Raw genomic sequence first — 20,071 nt, forward strand, 5'->3', positions numbered from 1 at the left:
TTCTATTAAGTCATGTTCATATTAACCCCTTCCCGACCCATGACGCCACGTAGGCGTCATGAAAACCTGTGCCAATCCGACCCATGACGCCTATGTGGCGTCATGGAATGATCGCGTCCCTGCAGAGCGGGTGAAAGGGTTAACTCCCATTTCACCCGACATGCAGGGACAGGGGGAGTGGTACTTCAGCCCAGGGGGGGTGGCTTCATCCCCCCGTGGCTACGATCGCTCTGATTGGCTGTTGAAAGTGAAACTGCCAATCAGAGCGATTTGTAATATTTCACCTAAAAAACTGGTGAAATATTACAATCCAGCCATGGCCGATGCTGCAATATCATCGGCCATGGCTGGAAACACTGATGTGACCCCCCCCACCCCACCGATCGCCCCCCCAAGCCACCGATCTGTGGTCCGCTCCCCCGTCCTCCTGTCCGCTCCCCCCGTGCTCCTATGCCACCCCCCCGTGCTCCTATGCCCCCCCCCCCCGATCTCCACCCCCTTATACTTACCGAGGCTCCCGGTGTCCATCCGTCTTCTCCATGGGCGCCGCCATCTTCCAAAATGGCGGGCACATGCGCAGTGCGCCCGCTGAATCTGCCGGCCGGCCGATTCGTTCCAGGTATAGTTTGATCACTGTGATATAACCTATCACAGTGATCAAAATAAAAAAAAAAAGTAAATGACCCCCCCCCTTATCATATCATCTTTATCATATTTACCATAGGTAGGGACAATAATAAAAAAAAGAAAATATATTTTTTTCTTTTTCCACTAGGGTTAGGGTTAGAACTAGGGTTAGAACTAGGGGTAGGGTTAGGGGTAGGGTTAGGGGTAGGGTTAGGGGTAGGGCATGTGCACACAGTGCGGATTTGGCCGCGGATCCGCAGCGGATTGGCCGCGGATCCGCAGCGGATTGGCCGCTGCGAATTCATAGCAGTTTTCCATCAGGTTTACAGTACCATGTACACCTATGGAAAACCAAATCCGCTGTGCCCATGGTGCGGAAGATTCCGTGCGGAAACTCTGCGTTGTATTTTCCGCAGCATGTCAATTCTTTGTGCGGATTCCGCAGCGTTTTACACCTGTTCCTCAATAGGAATCCGCAGGTGAAATCCGCACAAAAAAACACTGTAAATCCGCTGTAAATCCGCAGGTAAAACGCAGTGCCTTTTACCTGCAGATTTTTCAAAAATCGTGCGGAAAAATCTCACACGAATCCGCAACGTGGGTACATAGCCTTAGGGTTAGGGTTGGAATTAGGGCTAGGGTTGGAAATAGGGTTAAGATTAGGCTTGTGGTTAGGGTTACAGATAGGGTTAGGAGTGTGTTGGGGTTACAGTTGTGGTTAGGGTTGGGATTAGGGATTAGGGTTACGGGTGTGTTGGGGTTAGGGTTGTGGTTAGGGGTGTGTTGGGGTTAGGGTTGTGGTTAGGGTTATGGCTACAGTTGGGATTAGGGTTAGGGGTGTGTTGGGGTTAGTGTTGAAGTTAGAATTGAGGGGTTTCCACTGTTTGGGCACATCAGGGGTCTCCAAACGCAACATGGCACCACCATTGATTCCAGCCAATCTTGCGTTCAAAAAGTCAAATGGTGCTCCCTCCCTTCCAAGCCCCGACGTGCGCCCAAACAGTGGTTTACCCCCACATATGGGGTACCAGCGTACTCAGGACAAACTGGGCAACAAATATTGGGGTCCAATTTCTCCTGTTACCCTTGTGAAAATTGCTTGCTAAAACATCTTTTTTGAGGAAAGAAAAATTATTTATTTTCACAGCTCTGCGTTGTAAACTTCTGTGAAGCACTTGGGGGTTCAAAGTGCTCACCGCACATCTAGATAAGTTCCCTTGGGGGTCTAGTTTCCAAAATGGGGTCACTTGTGGGGAGTTCCTACTGTTTAGGCACATCAGGGGCTCTGCAAATGCAACCTGACGCCTTCCTGAGCATTCCATCAAAGTCTGCATTTCAAAACGTCACTACTTCCCTTCCGAACCCCAACGTGTGCCCAAACAGTGGTTTACCCCCACATATGGGGTATCAGCGTACTCAGGAGAAACTGGACAACAACTTTTGGGGTCCAATTTCTCCTGTTACCCTTGGGAAAATAAAAAATTGTGGGCTAAAAAATCATTTTTGAGAAAAGAAAAATTATTTTTTATTTTCATGGCTCTGCGTTATAAACTTCTGTGAAGCACCTGGGGGTTTTAAGTGCTCACTATGCATCTAGATAAGTTCCTTGGGGGGTCTAGTTTCCAAAATGGGGTCACTTGTGGGGGAGCTCCAATGTTTAGGCACACGGGGGCTCTCCAAACGCGACATGGTGTCTGCTAAAGATTGGAGCCAATTTTTCATTCAAAAAGTCAAATGGCGCTCCTTCCCTTCCGAGCCCTGCCGTGCGCCCAAACAGTGGTTTACCCCCACATATGAGGTATCAGCGTACTCAGGACAAATTGGACAACAACGTTCATGGTCCAGTTTCTCCTTTTACCCTTGGGAAAATAAAAAAATTGTTGCTAAAAGATCATTTTTGTGACTAAAGTTCAATGTTTTTTTCTTCCATGTTGCTTCTGCTGCTGTGAAACACCTGAAGGGTTAATAAACTTCTTGAATGTGGTTTTGAGCACCTTGAGGGGTGCAGTTTTTAGAATGGTGTCACTTTGGGGTATTTTCAGCCATATAGAACCCTCAAACTGACTTCAAATGTGAGGTGGTCCCTAAAAAAAATGGTTTTGTAAATTTTGTTGTAAAAATGAGAAATCACTGGTCAAATTTTAACCCTTATAACTTCCTAGCAAAAAAAAAAAATTTGTTTCCAAAATTGTGCTGATGTAAAGTAGACATGTGGGAAATGTTATTTATTAACTATTTTGTGTCACATAACTCTCTGGTTTAACAGAATAAAAATAAAAAATGTGAAAATTGCGAAATTTTCAAATTTTTTGCCAAATTTCCGTTTTTTTTCACAAATAAACTCAGAAATTATCGACCTAAATTTACCTCTAACATGTCACGAAAAAAACAATCTCAGAATCGCTAGGATCCGTTGAAGCGTTCCTGAGTTATTACCTCATAAAGGGACACTGGTCAGAATTGCAAAAAACGGCCAGGTCATTAAGGCCAAAATAGGCTGGGTCATGAAGGGGTTAAATTATTTCATGCGTTTAACTGAGGGGGTGGAAACAATAAAAACAACAAAACAATAAGTTAAATAGTGTAGCTAGGGAGAGAGAGAAATTATAATTCAATTATATTACAACATAGTTTAGATTATGGCATTAAATAGATAGGGATTTACTATGAAAATTAATTTGGACCGCCCCTTTTAACACTTTAGGCATTTCATGGTTTTATCACAACTTAAATAGTAGCACTTTGCTATGCCAAAAGAATAGAGAACAGAAGAGAGTGCAAAAAAGATTTTTGTATACTCACCGTAAAATCTTTTTCTCCGAGACACTCATTGGGGGACACAGGACCATGGGTGTTATGCTGCTGCCACTAGGAGGACACTAAGTAGACAGAAAGATTAACTCCTCCTCTGCAGTATACACCCCTTCACTGGATACAATTTCAACCAGTTCGGTAGTAAAGCAGTAGGAGCATGAACAAAGACAAACTATGTCAAAACTAAGAAGTAACAACAAGCCAAAAAACAGGCTAACAGGGTGGGTGCTGTGTGCCCCAATGAGTGTCTCGGAGAAAAAGATTTTACGGTGAGTATACAAAAATCTCTTTTTCTCCTACGCCTCATTGGGGGACACAGGACCATGGGACGTACAAAAGCAGTCCCTAGGTGGGGAGCAATATGCTAATACCCCATGTACCACTGGCCTACGGCTTAAGGAACTGCCGCTTGCAGAATGCGCCTGCCAAGGGCGGCGTCTGCAGAAGAGATAGAATGAATGTGGTAATGCTTGGTAAAAGTGTGCAAACTGGACCACGTCGCAGCCTTGCAGACCTGCTGTGCTGACGCCTGGTGCCGAATGGCCCACGAGGCGCCCACCGACCGAGTAGAATGGGCCTTGATCCCCTCTGGGATAGGAACACCTTTGACACGATAGGATTCTTGAATGGCTGACCGAATCCATTTAGCCAGAGTGGCCTTTGAAGCGGGGGAACCCTTCCTGGGCCCCTCTGGAAGTACGAACAGGACGTCCGACGTGCGGAAGGGAGCCGTCCTCGAGACGTACCGACGAAGAGCCCTCACCACATCAAGAGTGTGGAGAGCCTTTTCGATGCGATGGGCTGGTGCCGGGCAGAACGAAGGCAGGACAATCTCCTCATTGAGGTGGAAAGAAGAGACAACCTTGGGCAAAAAGGTGGGAGAGGTCCTCAATACCGCCTTGTCCGGATGAAAAATTAGAAAGGGAGGGCGGCAGGAGAGTGCAGCCAACTCCGAAACCCTTCTGATGGACGTAATGGCTACAAGGAAGACTACCTTCCAGGAAAGGAAGGTCAAGGAGACGTCCTGTAGCGGTTCGAAGGGAGTCTCCTGAAGAGCTCCGAGAACCAAATTAAGATCCCACGGATCCAAGGGCGATTTGTAGGGAGGCGCCACACGGGAAACTCCCTGGAAAAAAGTTTTCACCGGCAACCTATTGGCAATCTTCCTCTGGAAAAGGACTGACAAAGCCGAAACCTGACCCTTTAGGGAGCTAAGGGCAAGTCCCGACTCTAGTCCAGACTGAAGAAACTCTAGTATGGAAGGAATAGAGAATACCAGAGGAGATCGTCCCTGAGTATCACACCATGAGAAAAAAATTCGCCAGGTACGGTGGTAACTGCGCATGGAAACAGGTTTCCTGGCTCTGATCATGGTGGAGGACACCTTGGGAGTGAAACCCGCTTGGCCTAGAATCCAGGACTCAACGGCCAAGCCGTCAAAGACAGGGCCCCTGAGTTCTGGTGGTAAAGCGGGCCCTGTGAAAGAAGATCCACGCGATCTGGAAGACGCCAGGGGACATCGGCTACCAGCTGAACCAGTTCGGCGTACCATGCCCGACGCGGCCAGTCTGGCGCGACGAGAATCACTGGCACCCCCTCTGCCCTGATCTTTTTGATGACCCTCGGTAGCAGGGGAAGAGGAGGAAAAATGTACGGGAGGCGGAATTGGCGCCAAGGCAAGACCAGGGCGTCTACTCCGAGGGCCCGTGGGTCGAGGGACCGAGCAAAGAACTGAGGAACCTTGTTGTTCATCCTGGAAGCCATGAGATCCACATCCGGGGTCCCCCAGCGATGGCAAATCTGCTGGAAGACCTCCGGGTGAAGGGACCACTCTCCGGAGGCGAGGCCCTGGCAGCTGAGAAAGTCCGCCGCCCAATTCTCCACACCTGGAATGTGGATCGCCGAGATGGGCGAATGGTTTGACTCCGCCCAATGAAGGATGTGAGACACCTCGAGCATGGCCGTCCTGCTGCGGGTTCCGCCCTGACGGTTGATGTACGCCACGGCCGTGGTGTTGTCGGACTGGATTCTGACTGGGTGACCTGCCAGAAAGCGGTGAAACTGGAACAATGCTAGCCGGATAGCTCGAATCTCGAGGATATTGATGGCAAGGCGAGATTCTTGAGTGGACCACCGCCCCAGGGCTGTGTGATGGTTGAAGACCGCTCCCCAGCCTATGAGACTGGCATCGGTGGTCACCACCAGCCACCGTACTGGGAGAAAGGACCTTCCCTGGGTTAGGGAGGACTTCAGCGTCCACCACCTGAGGGTTTTCCTGACCCGTGGGGGCAGGATGAATCGGCGGTCGAGGGAGGACGGGTTGCCGTCCCAAGCCGACAGTAGCGCATGCTGCAGGGGACGGAGGTGAAACTGCGCAAATGGGACCGCTTCCATGGCAGCTACCATCTGCCCGAGAACTCGCATGCTGGTACGAATGGAGTGGGAGACTGGACGGGAAAGACTCTGAGCTCCCTGCTGCAAGGCCAAAGCCTTGTCTTGAGGGAGTATGACCAGACCGCAGGAAGTGTCCAGTATCATCCCCAGAAAAGAGATCTGTTGAGCTTGGAATTGGAGAAGATTTTTCGAAGTTTATCTTCCATCCCAGGCGAGTAAGAGTATCCACCGTGAGAACGACGGACTCTTCGCACGCTGGGTAGGAAGGACCCTTTATCAGTAGGTCGTCCAGGTACGGAATTACCACCACTCCCCTGGAATGAAGAATGGCCATGGCAGCCGCCATGACCTTCGTGAAGACTCTGGGAGCGGTGGCGAGACCGAAGGGCAAGGCCACAAATTGGAAGTGTTCCCCGCGAAAAGCGAAGCGAAGGAACTGCTGATGCGGAGGGAAGATTGGTAGGTAGGGATTGCAGGTAGGCATCCTTGATGTCTATGGATGCCAGGAATTCTCCTGTTTCCATAGACGCGACCACAGAACGGAGGGACTCCATCCTGAAGTGTCGGATCTTTACGAATCTGTTTAGTAGCTTTAGGTCTAGTATCGGACGTAGTGATCCGTCCTTCTTTGGGACCACGAATAGATTCGAATAGAAACCCTTGAATCTTTGTTCTCGGGGGACCGGAATGATGACTCCGTCCCTTTGCAGTGCCCGTATTGCCTGGAGAAACGCAGTGGCCTTTGACCTTTGAGGGCAAGACTGGAAGAAGCGCGTAGGGGGGGGGGGGGGAAAGGAAAATTCTATTTTGTATCCGGTGGACACCAGTTCTCTGACCCACTCGTCGGAGACGACTGAGAGCCAGGCTTGGCGGAACAAGAGCAGGCGTCCGCCTACTTTGTTGGTGCCCACCGGCTGTTGCAAGGAGTCATTGGGCGGAGGATCCATGGGATGTGGATCCCTTAGACCCGGGTGGTTTAGGCCTGGGTCTCCAGTTGCGAGTAGGTCTGTAAGAGACCTGGGTGCCTCGGCCACCGCGCGAACCTCGTCCTGATGCGGAGGTAGAGGACGTAGAAGACCAGTTGGCATTGGGCCGAAAAGGCCGAAATGGAGGTTGCTGCTGGTACCGAAAGGGCCGGGTAGGTTTCTTCTGGGGGAGAAATTTACTTTTCCCTCCGGTAGCATCCGAGATCATTTGGTCCAATTTTTCTCCAAATAACCGACCAGCCTGGAAAGGCAGGGCTGTTAGAGAACGCTTGGAAGCCGAATCTGCTCGCCAATCCCTGAGCCACAGGGCTCTCCTGATGGAGATTGCATTGGCAGCTGCCTGTGCAGCGCAATTGGCTGCGTCCATAGAGGCGTTGACTATGAAGTCTCCGGCCTGCGCTATCTGGTTAACCAGGATGCTGGCTTCTGGAGGTAAGTCACTGGCTTGGATGGTAGAGGAAAGAGTCTCGGTCCAGGCGACCATAGCCTTCGCCACCCAGGAGGTGGCGAAGGATGGGAAGAGAGACGCTCCTGTGGCCTCGAAGGCAGAACGAGCCAGATATTCAATCTGGCGATCGGAGGGGTTCTTAACGGAGGAACCGTCCGAAAGAGACAGGATGGTCTTGGACGCGAGGTGTGACACAGCAGGATCCACTGAGGGAGACTGCAGCCAGTCCTTGATTAATTCCCGAGAAAAAGGGTATTTTGCCTCAATGGACTTTTGTCCCATGAAACGTTTATCTGGGTGATCCCTATGTTTTTGTACAATCTCCTTAAAGTGAGGATGAGTGACAAAAACCTTTTGAACACGTTTAGTCCGTTTGAAAGACACCACGTGTTCGGGTTCCGATACGGAATCCTCAGTCACCTTCAGGGTCTGGTTGACCGCCTCGATGAGAGAGTCGAGAGACTCTTGGGAGGAGGGGGAGTCCTGAACATAGGAAATGTCGGACTCATATTCAGAGTTATCAGAGGTTGGGGAAGGGGACCGGGAAGCAGAGCTTGCAGGCACTGAAGGGCCCGCTAGCTCATGGTCAGGGGAAGAAACGTGAACGCGTTTGCTAGATCCCCGAGTAGAAAGTGACCGGGTACGCCCCCTGCTGGTGGACGGATCCATACCGTCATCTGAATCCGCCGCGGTCCGACCTGGAGAGGGGCCCCTGAGGGAGTCAATTGCCCTGGCTAGGGAAGCCACAGATCGTGACAGAGAAGCCGCCCACTCAGGGGGGCTAGGCTCTACAGGGTCGACGGCTGCGGCATCGGCGACAGTACCAGGGGCGGCAAGAGGCGGCTGCACAGAGGGCAAGGTACAAGCCGCACACAGTGGGCTACTGTGGGCATGGGGCAGGGCCGTATTGCAAGTGGCACATACAGTGAAAAACACTGTGTGCTTTTTGTTACCCTTTTTAGTCTCCTTGGATTGAGACATAGTGCCTTTGGAACAGAGCGGGCAGTATACGCTGGGAAGGGGTTAAGCCCTCTTGAAGCAGCTTACCCACGGTCCAGACTGTGTCCCCAGGGAGAGATATGGCGGTGGAGCGCTTGAAGGGACCACTGTAGAAGCGTGGGCTCCGTGCAGAGATATTGGAAATATGGCCCCCGAGATTTGGAGGGCGCTTCTCGTCCCATGCGAGAAGCGCCGGTGTAGGGGGCGGAGCTACAGACGCGGGAGGGATTTATCCACTGCGGCCTACTCCGGCTTAAGAAGCCGGGGCTAAATTTTTGGGGCCTGCCGGCGATGTGCGGCCGCGGCCGCGACGGAGCTTTCTGAACCTCCGCCCAGCACCGCCGACCCCCGGTCAGCGGCGCCTCTCCCCAGGGACCCGGACCGCATAACTGCCGCACAACTCCACTGCCGCACACGGGGGAGCAGGGGGGAATGTACTTACAGCCGCGGTGCTCCCCGTTCTCACATGTGAACTCAATCCATGCACCCTGGATGGGGATGGAGAGTGAGGCATCCTCGATGATCAGAGGGGTTTGCCGCACATCTTCCACTCCGGCTGCCTTTCCTGAGCACAATGCTCTATTGCAGGCGGGAGGGGGGGGGGGTTAAATCGGGACCGTATAGGAACCGTTGCCCCGGCGCAAGCTTTCCGTGCGCCATACGTCGCAGGAGAGGGACGGGGAGGTATACTCGCCGTGCTCGCCTGTTGCTGGTTCGGGGGAGAGCGGGTCCCATAAAAAGGATCCGTCGCCCCCTTCACTCCGTTAAATAAAAATTTACAGAAAAATAAAAATTAAAAACTAAAATAAGAAAGTTGGGGTCTGAAAACAGACCCAAGTGCCTCCTACAGACACTAAGCAAGAACTGGTTGAAATTGTATCCAGTGAAGGGGTGTATACTGCAGAGGAGTTAATCTTTCTGTCTACTTAGTGTCCTCCTAGTGGCAGCAGCATAACACCCATGGTCCTGTGTCCCCCAATGAGGCGTAGGAGAAACATATATTACAACTCTTCCATACACTTACATTTTACCACATGAAGAAAATACTGCACGGCAGCTTGATATAATCGAAGAGCTTCCTCATAGTTTCCTGCTTTGTCTTCCTGAGATGCTTTGCTTGCCAGATCAATAGCTTTCTGTTGTAAAAAGAGATAATGAAAGAAACTGTAAAATGATGAACCAATAGTATCATTCTATAGCATCTCTATAGTTCATCTTCTGCTCCAATTCCTGCTAGGAGGCAACGTCTCCTTGTGGAGAGTGTCTAGCTGGCATAAGGAGACTTAGATGCCATGTAATGCTGCATGCAAATAGTCTCTTCAGAGAGGAAGAGGACTTCATCTCTAGTGTAACCTACTGGAGGTACAGTAGCAACCATAAAAATCAATTTTGAGCCTTTAACAAACCTTGCCAGGTGACTTAGTGTCTGGATTTACTTTTATCCTATTTGCAGACTTATGTCTCAATATTTTTGACTCTCCTAAATGCAAAGCAAAAGGTTTGATATGGCTGGATGAGAACCCGTGGGAAGGGATTTAAGGGGGTAACATCTCTCCTTGTGAAGAGTGCCAAGCCAGCGTGAGGAGACTTATAGGCCATGCAATGTTCCACTGGGAAATTTGATATACAAATTAGCTAAATAAGATGAAATAGTTGAAATTGACTATTAGGATTGCTCAAATTAATAACGCCACAAAAAAACTCAACATTACTGAAGAGAGATCTGACTTTCAGGACTTTCCTAACCAAGCCTTGCTGCACATTTCATCAAAGGGACTATAGAAGTACCCAACAGCACTTGGGTCCTTTGTACTTCCTAACATCTGCAGAGAAATTCTTATATACATGGACTTCATATCACACGGCTAAGGTGATTATATGAATGCAAGTCGCATCAGAGGTATGTTGTGTCAGCCATCAAATGCTTAATTTGCCATTACCTGCTACAATTGTCCATCAATTACAATATAGAATGGTTAGTTCCATGTCATTGTAACCTGAAACCAGATATATAACGAACATTTATCACGACGATAAAAGGCCTGAATGCACTGGTTTGATTATTATTATTACGCTTCTCTGCAGTGGACTGCACATCCTATACTGGCCGGTACTTATTCTGGAATGACTTGCTCCTTCGGACAACACATGAAGGTGGCTTCACTGTTTTTTTTTTTTTCTTCTTCTTGTACATTGTGTGTACCGTACAAGACTGGTAAAGGACCGTCAACTCAGAAAATTATTTACAGCTGAGCTTCCAGCAGCTATTTCTGACTTTATATGGAAGGACTGGGTTTATCAATACTAGGCACTTGCTCATTTCTGTTTAAAGGAAATCTGTCACCTAATTTTGGGACTAGAAACTGCGGCCACCACCATCAGGGGCTTATCTACAGCATTCTGTAATGCTGTAGATAAGCCCCCCGATGTAACCAGAAAGATAAGAAAAACAGGTTAGATTATACTCACACAGGGCGGTCCGGTACGGGGCCTCCCATCTTCTTACGATGACGTCCTCTTCTTTTCTTCCTGTTGCGGCTCCGGCGCAGGCGTACTTTATCTGCCCTGTTAAGGGCAGAGCAAAGTAATGCAGTGCGCAGGCGCCGGGAAAGGTCAGAGAGGCCCAGCACCTGCGCATTGCAGTACTTAGCTCTGCTCTCAACAGGGCAGATAAAGTACGCCTGCGCAGGAAGAAAAGAAGAGGACATCATCGTATGAAGATAGGAGGCGCTGGACCCGGACGGCACAGGGACCGCCCCTGGGTGAGTATAATCTAACTTGTTTTTCTTATCGTTCAGGTTACATCGGGGGCTTATCCACAGCATTACAGAATGCTGTAGATAAGCCCCTGATGGCGGTGGCCGCAGTTTATAGGCCCAAAATTAGGTGACAGATTCCCTTTAATGGTCATTAGTTTAAATTTACCAAAAACAACAACATTGTAAGTAGAGGAATTTCTGTATCTCTGACAGTCACAGCGCTAAGTCCTATGTCTCTAGGTAAAGTGCTGTAAAAACATGTGAATGCCTGTTGTACGAGTCACTGTTTATGAAACACCTGTAGTCACGAGGAAAGCATTAGTAATGATGCAAGAAATGAATGAGCTAACAGAAGAATCAATACACATGCCTCAACCACAGAAACTTTACTGGAATATCTCAGTGTATCCAGGTGCAGGCAGTCCCTGGGCTACAAAATAGATGCATTCTATAGTTTAATTCCCAAATACTCACCTCTAGAAACCCCCCCTGACAGCAGTTCAGTCTTCTTTCCACCATGGCGTGCTTCATCTTGGCCTCTTCGTTATAGACCAGGACTTCCAGTCGCATCTAGGCCTTGGTGATTACAGCATTTCATAAGGTTGCAATATCAATGTCGCGATCTTATGAAGCAGAGTGACCTGGACATGGCCACAAGTCTTGTAGATGCGTTGCACGACAGTAGAAAGAAGAGGGACCGGACGGAAAGCATCAGGTTTTTTTTTCTTAACCTATACCCATCTTTTCTGTTGCCTCGCCATCTCGTTCTTCGATTTCCATCGTCAGGTGAGTCAGATCTCTGGCCTTTTTCACTATAGGTCAGGACTTCAAGTAGCGTCCAGACCAGAGCTCACTGCACGTCATAAAGGTCGAGATGACCACACGACCTTATGATGATCAGTGAGTACCCACCTGAAAGTGCCTAGAAGTCTCGGCTTGTGGTGAAGAGTCTGGAAACGCAGCGAGTGACAGCAGAAAAAAAAAAAAAAAGAAGGTCTGGAAGATGGACAGATATTTCAGTACTGAGGTATAAGTTTTTTTTGTACACCCAATGTTCGTAACTAGGAGTCATATGCAAGTTAGGCTGAGTTCACACTTGTGTTTCCGTGCGGTGGTCGCACACCTCAAATCGCCGCATGTGGACACATCTGCATACAACGCATGTCCCTGCGTACCCAATGTTAAAGATAGGTACGAAGGGAAACGCAGGCGGCAGTAGGCGGAGCCTGGGCACAGAGGAAGCAAGGAGGAAGTACGCTGCCATCCGCAGCGCACATGAACACAAGTGTGAAACCAGCCTTAGATATTTGTAAGTTGGGGAACTGCCTGTAAATCAGAGCACACCAAACGGCATTTCTGCTGGTGCCTTTCCTTTGTGTCTATAGTCTACTTAGATCTTAGGAGTCACTCCATGGTAGCTTAAGTTACAACACAATATAGTAACTTACGTTAGAAAGATGATGGTAACTTACCTTACAATAAGTTTAATCCAATGGATGGTAACATATTGTAACTCAAGTTACCATCAGCTTAGTAATGGAAGTTACTATACTGTGCGGTAACGTAAGTTACCTATATTTCTTGTATTAAAAACTGTTGCTTTTAACTTGAGAGGTTAAATACATTTTATAAAGTTGCTGGGACTATAGAGTTTTAAAGGGCCACTGTCACCCCCTCCAGCCGTTATAAACTAAAAGAGCCACCTTGTGCAGCAGTAATGCTGCATTCTAACAAGGTGGCTCTTTTAGTTTTAGGTGCATGTATTACAAAAATAAAGCGTTTTATATTTTCGCCAAAATACCTCTCTTTCGCCAGGGAGGCAGGTCCTCACCCCCTGCTTGTAAAGCCACATTGACGTCACTCAAATCTTCAGGGGTGCCGGGCACCGCCCCCTCAGCGCTGTTCACCCATGAAATCCGGCGCCTGCGCTGTGTATCGCTGTTTAGTGCAGGCGCAGAGAGCTCTGGCCGTCTGACCTCACAGCCAGGCTTGCAGACTGTGCCTGTGCGGCCACCCACCTTGGTAATCCCAGCCCCACAGTGTGTTATGCATTATGCAGAGTGCGGGGCTGGGATTCACAAGCAGGGCGGCCGCACAATCACAGTCTGCAAGCCTGGCTGTGACGTCAAACGGCCAGAGCTCTCTGCGCCTGCACCAAACAGCGATACACAGCGCAGGCGCCGGATTTCATGGGTAAACAGCGCGGAGGGGGCGGTGCCCGGCACCCCTGAAGATTTGAGTGACGTCAATGTGGCGTTACAAGCAGGAGGGTGAGGACCTGCCTCCCTGGCGAAAGAAAGATATTTTGGCGAAAATATAAAACGCTTTATTTTGGTAATACATGCACCTAAAACTAAAAGAGCCATATAACGGCTGGAGGGGGTGACAGTGGCCCTTTAATACAATAAAAATAGTGCTTCACCCCTGTTTACCAGAACAGAAAATTTAGCAGACTCATGAACGACAATTGCCTTTCCTTTTTTTGCAATGTAAGTTACCAAGTAATAACGCTGTATTTTGTAACTTTATTGTTGAAAAATCAAACTGTTGAAATCTATTGAGAACAGTTTAATGTACAATATACATTCACTCCTTTTTGTGCCTGCCTTCAAAGAACAGTCTGTAGCCAGTTTTTGGCTTGTGAATGTAACGTAAGTTACCATGGAATGACCCTTAGCATACATTTTTTTTTGTCAGGCCAGTCCCATTGCATCAAAAGAATCAATGACAAGAACAATTCTGATAAACTGGGTGGACGTATTGCAGAATTGTAAATGCACAGTTCCCATTGAAGTGCAGACACACAGTCATTGTCCCATGAAATGTCCTATCCTTTCTCTCACTGCAACATTTTAAATAAATGAAATAAAAGAATGTTTTATACGAATGGTGAGTGCCACCTTTTTTTCTATTTCTAGACACCTGTTTTACCTTTTTTCAATCTACACAGCAGGTATACAAGCTGCCTACTATTTAAATGCACTAGTTTAGGTGTGGGAACCTCTGGCGTGTGATGGCCTATTTCTGGGGACCGCAGCGTTTCTTGCACTGCAAGCATGCAGCGATGAACGATGCATAAGTGCAATGAAGGATTACGTCCTGGTCAGGGTCAAGACACACCTTGTGGGTGGAGTTAGTGTGCGATGCGCCTTCATCCCACAGAAGACATTACAGGAGAAGCTTGGGCTGCCGCTGCTGTGTACAAACCAACCCCAGAGTCCCCCACGTGAGGTATATAGAGCAGTCTCTGTCTCCTATGTGATTTATACAGCAGACCTCCCACTGCTATATTTCTATAAATATGACATGAGTAGTGATAAATTTACCACTGTGATGAGACATGAAGTGTAAAACACATCTGTGTTCGGTACAACTAAAGGCCCCGTCACACATAGCGACGCTGCAGCGATACAGACAACGATGCCGATCGCTGCAGCGTCGCTGTTTAGTCGCTGTGTGGTCGCTGGAGAGCTGTCACACAGACCGCTCTCCAGCGACCAACGATGCCGAGGTCCCCGGGTAACCAGGGTAAACATCGGGTTGCTAAGCGCAGGGCCGCGCTTAGTAACCCGATGTTTACCCTGGTTACCAGTGTAAAATGTAAAATAACAAACAGTACATACTCACCTTCGCGTCCCCCGGCGTCCGCTTCCTGCACTGACTGAGCGCCGGCCCTAACAGCAGAGCGGTGACGTCACCGCTGTGCTGTACTTTCACTTTACGGCCGGCAGTCAGTCAGTGCGGGAAGTGGACGGCAAGGGACCTGACGGACACCGGAATGTGAGTATGTACTGTTTGGTTTTTTTTACATTTACGATGGTAACCAGGGTAAACATCGGGTTACTAAGCGCGGCCCTGCGCTTAGTAACCCGATGTTTACCCTGGTTACCAGTGAAGACATCGCTGAATCCGTGTCACACACACCGATTCAGCGATGTCAGCGGGACCTCAACGACCAAAAAAAGGTCCAGGCCATTCCGACACGACCAGCGATCTCGCAGCAGGGGCCTGGTCGCTGCTACGTGTCAAACATAGCGAGATCGCTACTGAGGTCGCTGTTGCGTCACAAAACTTGTGACTCAGCAGCGATCTCGCTAGCGACCTCGCTTAGTGTGACGGGGGCTTTACTGCTGGCAGTTCTTTACAAAACTTATCACAAAGTCAACTTCGCTCCAGACTGACACAAATCTGGAAAAGCAGTTTCGAGTAGCAACATCATCCATACCGCCTAACATCATGCCTCACCAAAGAAAAGCAGTTACAGCAAACAAATCAGGGGTGAGTTAATTAAATGTTTGACTAAATGTAACAGGATTATCTTCAAGTTGATCACTTTGCACGGCCCCTGAACGATGGTATAAATATCCAAATAGCCCTTGGCAGGGAAGAAGAAAAAAAAAAAAAAAAAAAAAAAAGGTTCTCCACTAGTCTATAAGTCAAACCAGACTAGCATATGCTAGAAGAATTTTTTTTTATTTTACCATGGACTTGGACCACTGATGAGGCCCAGGTGTCACCATTCTCTGGCTATGAAGGCTGGAAGGTTAAATGCATGTGTTCATTATTCCAGAACGGATACCTCTACTTAAAACAAGATTTGTCACCTGCAGTGTTGGCTACCACAATTCCGCATCTGCCAAGTGTTGATGTTCGTCGACATTATGTCTACAATTCCCAGTCAACATGAAGCTACTACGTGTAATCGTGAAACTCAGCCCCCCACTTCCTAGTTGTAGTAGCTATACACATTACAAGGATTTTGCTGACCAAATCAGCACACTGCAAGCTTTGTTTTTTTTTGTATAGTAGTAAAGAGCTAGCTCCTTGGTCTGCACATGCGCAATAAAATGATACAATAATATGTGTGTGTATATACACATACAGAAACCTATGTCAATAATGCCAGAGTGCCTTACTTATGTTTCAGAAGTTTATTTTTAATTTAGTGTCCCTCTCAGGATGATTTATTAGTTACCGACGTGATATTATAATGAAGTATGTATGTATGTATGCATGCATGTATGTATGTCTCACATGTCAGGTGTGGGTGAATAAAACACACTCAAGAACGGAGACTGCTCCATTACAAGTAAAGTAGGTGACAGCAGTGTTATACTGCCAACACCTGACTAATAGCCGTATTTGGTACTAGCTCTAATCAGTTCTGTTTAACCACTTAAATACCACTCAATCTCTGACAGCAACATTTAATTGTTGCGACCTAGGTGGCCATTTCAGTGCCCCTCAACCCCATGACACTGTTGTGAGCTGCCAATGGGTCATCATGGTAGCCGTACACATGCTGCGAGGATTTGCTGGTTTCTGTGCCGTGACTGGTGGGTAAAGTTGAGCAAATTTGGTCACAGAATCTAAATTTGCCATACTCGAACCCTATTCGTGCCGAATGTATGTTTGATGATCGGCTCCGAACATAATCGGTAATTTGTACTCCCAATGAATCTAATGACGTTCAGTTGTGTTCAACGAATACTGCAAAACAATTTTCGACGCCGATTGTATTCGGAACCAAATCCGAACAAATTTGCTCAACTTTACTGGCGGGTACATATGCGTTACTAGATGGTGGCCCGATTCGAATGCATCGGGTATTCTAGAAAATGCATGTCCACGTAGTATATTGCCCAGTGACGCAGTATACAGCACAGAGCCACACAGTACATTGCACAGCCCACGTAGTACATTGCACAGCCCACGTAGTACATTGCACAGCCCACGTAGTACATTGCACAGCCCACGTAGTACATTGCACAGCCCACGTAGTACATTGCACAGCCCACGTAGTACATTGCACAGCCCACGTAGTACATTGCACAGCCCACGTAGTACATTGCACAGCCCACGTAGTACATTGCACAGCCCACGTAGTACATTGCACAGCCCACGTAGTATATTGCCTAGCTACGTAGTAGATTGCCCAGCCACGTATGTCACAGGTTAAAAAATAAAAAATAAACATACTCACCTTCCGATCCGAGGGCCCCTTGTAGTTCTAACATACTCACCATACTTGTAGTTCTGTCGCCTGTACGCTGTACAGGCGGCAGCTTCCGGTCCCAGGGTGTGATGACGTCGGTCACATGACCGTGACGTCATGGCAGGTCCTTCTGCCATACGATCCTTGGTACCGGAACCTGCCGCTTGCACAGAGCGGTTACCAGAGGGTGGCGAGGAGCGGGAAAGGCAGCGGAAGGCGAGTATATAATGATTTTTTATTTTATTTTTTTATTATTTTTAACATTAGATCCTTTTACTATTGACGCTGCATAGGCTGCGTCAATAATAAAAACTTGGTCACACAGGGTTAATAGCGGTGGTAACGGAATGAGTTACCCGCGGCATAACGTGGTCCGTTACCGCTGGCATTAACCCTGTGTGAGCGGCCGTGACTGCAGGGAGTATGGAGCGGGCGCTGGGCAGTGACTGCAGGGGAGTAGGGAGGGACTAATCTGACTGTGGCCGTCGCTGATTGGTTGCGGCAGCCATGACAGGCAGCTGGCGAGACCAATCAGCGAATGAATAAATGGGACGGACAGACAGGACAGAAGTACCCCTTAGACAATTATATAGTAGATGCATACTACTGGCCAAAGACAAGCTAGTGGGCACGGCCTCGCTCAATACACATGTACGGAGCAAGGCCACATCCATTAGACTGCTTCTTCATAACTCATATACATCTCCACTATTCAAGGCTCAAAAACCGTGAATCCTTGCAGCGCAGGGTATTCACAAGTTCTGTTGACTGAGTCGCAAATCTATGCAGTATATAGTAAAAATGATTGTCCTCTACGCAGCCCAGTCGCAGGCTAAGATTAAGCAGAGCACCATCATGCCAGGTAAGACTACTGGCTGCCATATCAACCAATTGGAACTCGCAATCATAACAAAAGATGGGTACTGCAGCATTTAGAAAGGGTAACAGCAGCAGGTGGAACTCGACTGTACACGCTGCTGCTAGAGGCAGATGATGGCTGAAAAACAGTCAACTGCCAGAAATTGGGCAGACTCAGCTGCAGAGCCCACATCGTACACCTTCTCCCAACTAGAGCGGTATTGTTTTTTGTTCCTACACATCTCTGTTCCTGAGATATGGCCCCTCTTTACCTATATATAAAGGCCCCAATTCAGTTTTCAGCAGAATTCTTGCTTAAAGTTGAACAGTTGGAAAAAAACAGTTGCAACTCAGTTGCACTAAAACGTTGTGACTTTTGGTGTTTTTACACTTGTTCTGGGCAGCTTTGTGAAAAATGTTCATATTTTCGAGAGGGGATGAGCCCTGACGCATACAGCCAATAAGTCAAAATAACGTACACCATAAATATGGCGTAAATTATTATTATTTTTTTTTTTTTTGCAGTGGTACACTATAGCTGAAAGATGCATCAAATTAAGAGGAGCAGGAGTTCAAATGAATATGGCACATTTTTCTGTAGTGCATCGTCCATAGAAACGACAGTCTTCATGAATCCAGGGCTATTCACACTTGGGCAAAATCAATAGTAAAACACACTGGGTCAGGAAGATGCCATACCTGAGGAACGGAGAGGTGAAGAGCAAAAAATACAAACATCGCCAAACTGCGGAGAACACCAGGAAAAAAAAATGACTTATTTATAGCGACAAGTCGTTTTTTAAATGAGTATCTCAACTGTATAACCCCAGAATATGACTTTGTTCATATCAGCAGAAATCCAGTTTTGTTTTGTTTCACCATGCTAGCAGACACCAGGAGCCCCTGACAGATCTAAATCAATTATCTGGATCTCTTGGGCGTCTACTCTTTCACCAGAAAAAAGAAAACTAAAAAAAAAGCCCCGCAGTGCGCAGAGTGTCCAACACAAATGTGAACACGGCGTAATTTTTCTAGCAGTCAACTAATCATCCCTGTGAATTGGCTACTGAAACACTCGGCTGTTTTCCCCCAAAAAACACCCACTGTACGGCGCTATGTAACAGGTGTGCCCTATAAATGTGACAAAAAAAGTCTGAAGTTGTTTGGCTCGCTCACCAGGGCAATATTTTCGCACAACAGTTATTGAACACTTACAATTTACAACTTGCAATTCCAGTAATGTGGATACCGCCAGTGGGGCCATAAGGAGCCGGCTCTGTGGGCCAGGCCAGCCGCAGACCACCCATCCCATGTATACTACAGGCTCAGGCCAGAATGTGAACAAAGCCTGGTCATGTCTCCCCACACCTCAGCCATTACCTGGGACAGCCCAGGTGTGTACAGCCCCTCCAGGAGCAGGACATGTGAAGGCTCGAACGCCCCTCGCCAGTGAGAGGATTACCTGTAAAGTACCGTTGGCAGCCATGTCCACTCAGCCCCTCGCCGGGTGGCTCGTGAATATCAGTGTCCTATGCCAACTTGGCCTGCACCGCATCCGCTAAGAAGGCACTGCAGCGGGACCAACTTCCGGGTGTGTATAGACACCCTCGGGTTTTCTGCCACTTCCGTGTGGAGCGAGCTACATCTGACCTACGTCACTGCTGAATCAGCCAATCACCTGACTCAGGGAGTTCCAGCACATGACACGATGACGACAGCTATGAGGTTAGGAAGCCGCACCCGCGGAGGGGAACGCCCCTCGAGAGTTCGAGCGATAGGTTGATCGACAGAGCTCCTGTACCTTTACTTCCGGCTCTGAGGGCAGCACGTGACGTTGTCATGTGAGGTGACGAGCGCTAGGTAATGGACACTATGCTGTCCTGCATAATAGCCGCCATAGCTACGCCCTGGTAGTCAATATAGCTCGTGGCTGTGGCATGAACAGAGCATGCGCTGCTTAGCCCAGCGTCCTTTATGCATGGCGGTGACAAACGGAGCGCCTGCATGTTTATTTTCTCCGCGTGCGTGTATACTGTGCAGCATGCTGCAATTGTCAGAAAGACTAGGCGGAGACTCGCCAATTCAAGCCTCTGGGTGCGAGAAAAAAATCGCACAGCACTGGGACCATGCGAGCGCTGTCTGATTTGTATGCGCTGGTGTCCTTTGAAAAGCCGATAATTCTTATGCCGCG

General features: G+C 48.3%; 1 protein-coding gene across 1 annotated transcript in view; it reads right to left on the reverse strand.

Moving 5' to 3' along the window:
* The window catches only part of VPS4B (vacuolar protein sorting 4 homolog B), a 43,484-nt gene extending 23,848 nt beyond the window's left edge, over nucleotides 1–19,636 (reverse strand). Inside the window, exons 1-2 of the mRNA XM_077269751.1 lie at nucleotides 19,343–19,636; nucleotides 9,293–9,404 (exon numbers count right to left, since the gene is read on the reverse strand). Coding sequence (XP_077125866.1) covers nucleotides 9,293–9,404; nucleotides 19,343–19,366 — 136 coding nt within the window. The 5' untranslated portion in view covers nucleotides 19,367–19,636. The remainder of the gene's footprint in view (nucleotides 1–9,292; nucleotides 9,405–19,342) is intronic.
* Nucleotides 19,637–20,071: the final 435 nt, after the last annotated feature.

The sequence above is a fragment of the Ranitomeya variabilis genome, chromosome 6 (genome assembly GCF_051348905.1).
Source record: "Ranitomeya variabilis isolate aRanVar5 chromosome 6, aRanVar5.hap1, whole genome shotgun sequence".
Classification (NCBI taxonomy): Eukaryota; Metazoa; Chordata; class Amphibia; order Anura; family Dendrobatidae; genus Ranitomeya; species Ranitomeya variabilis.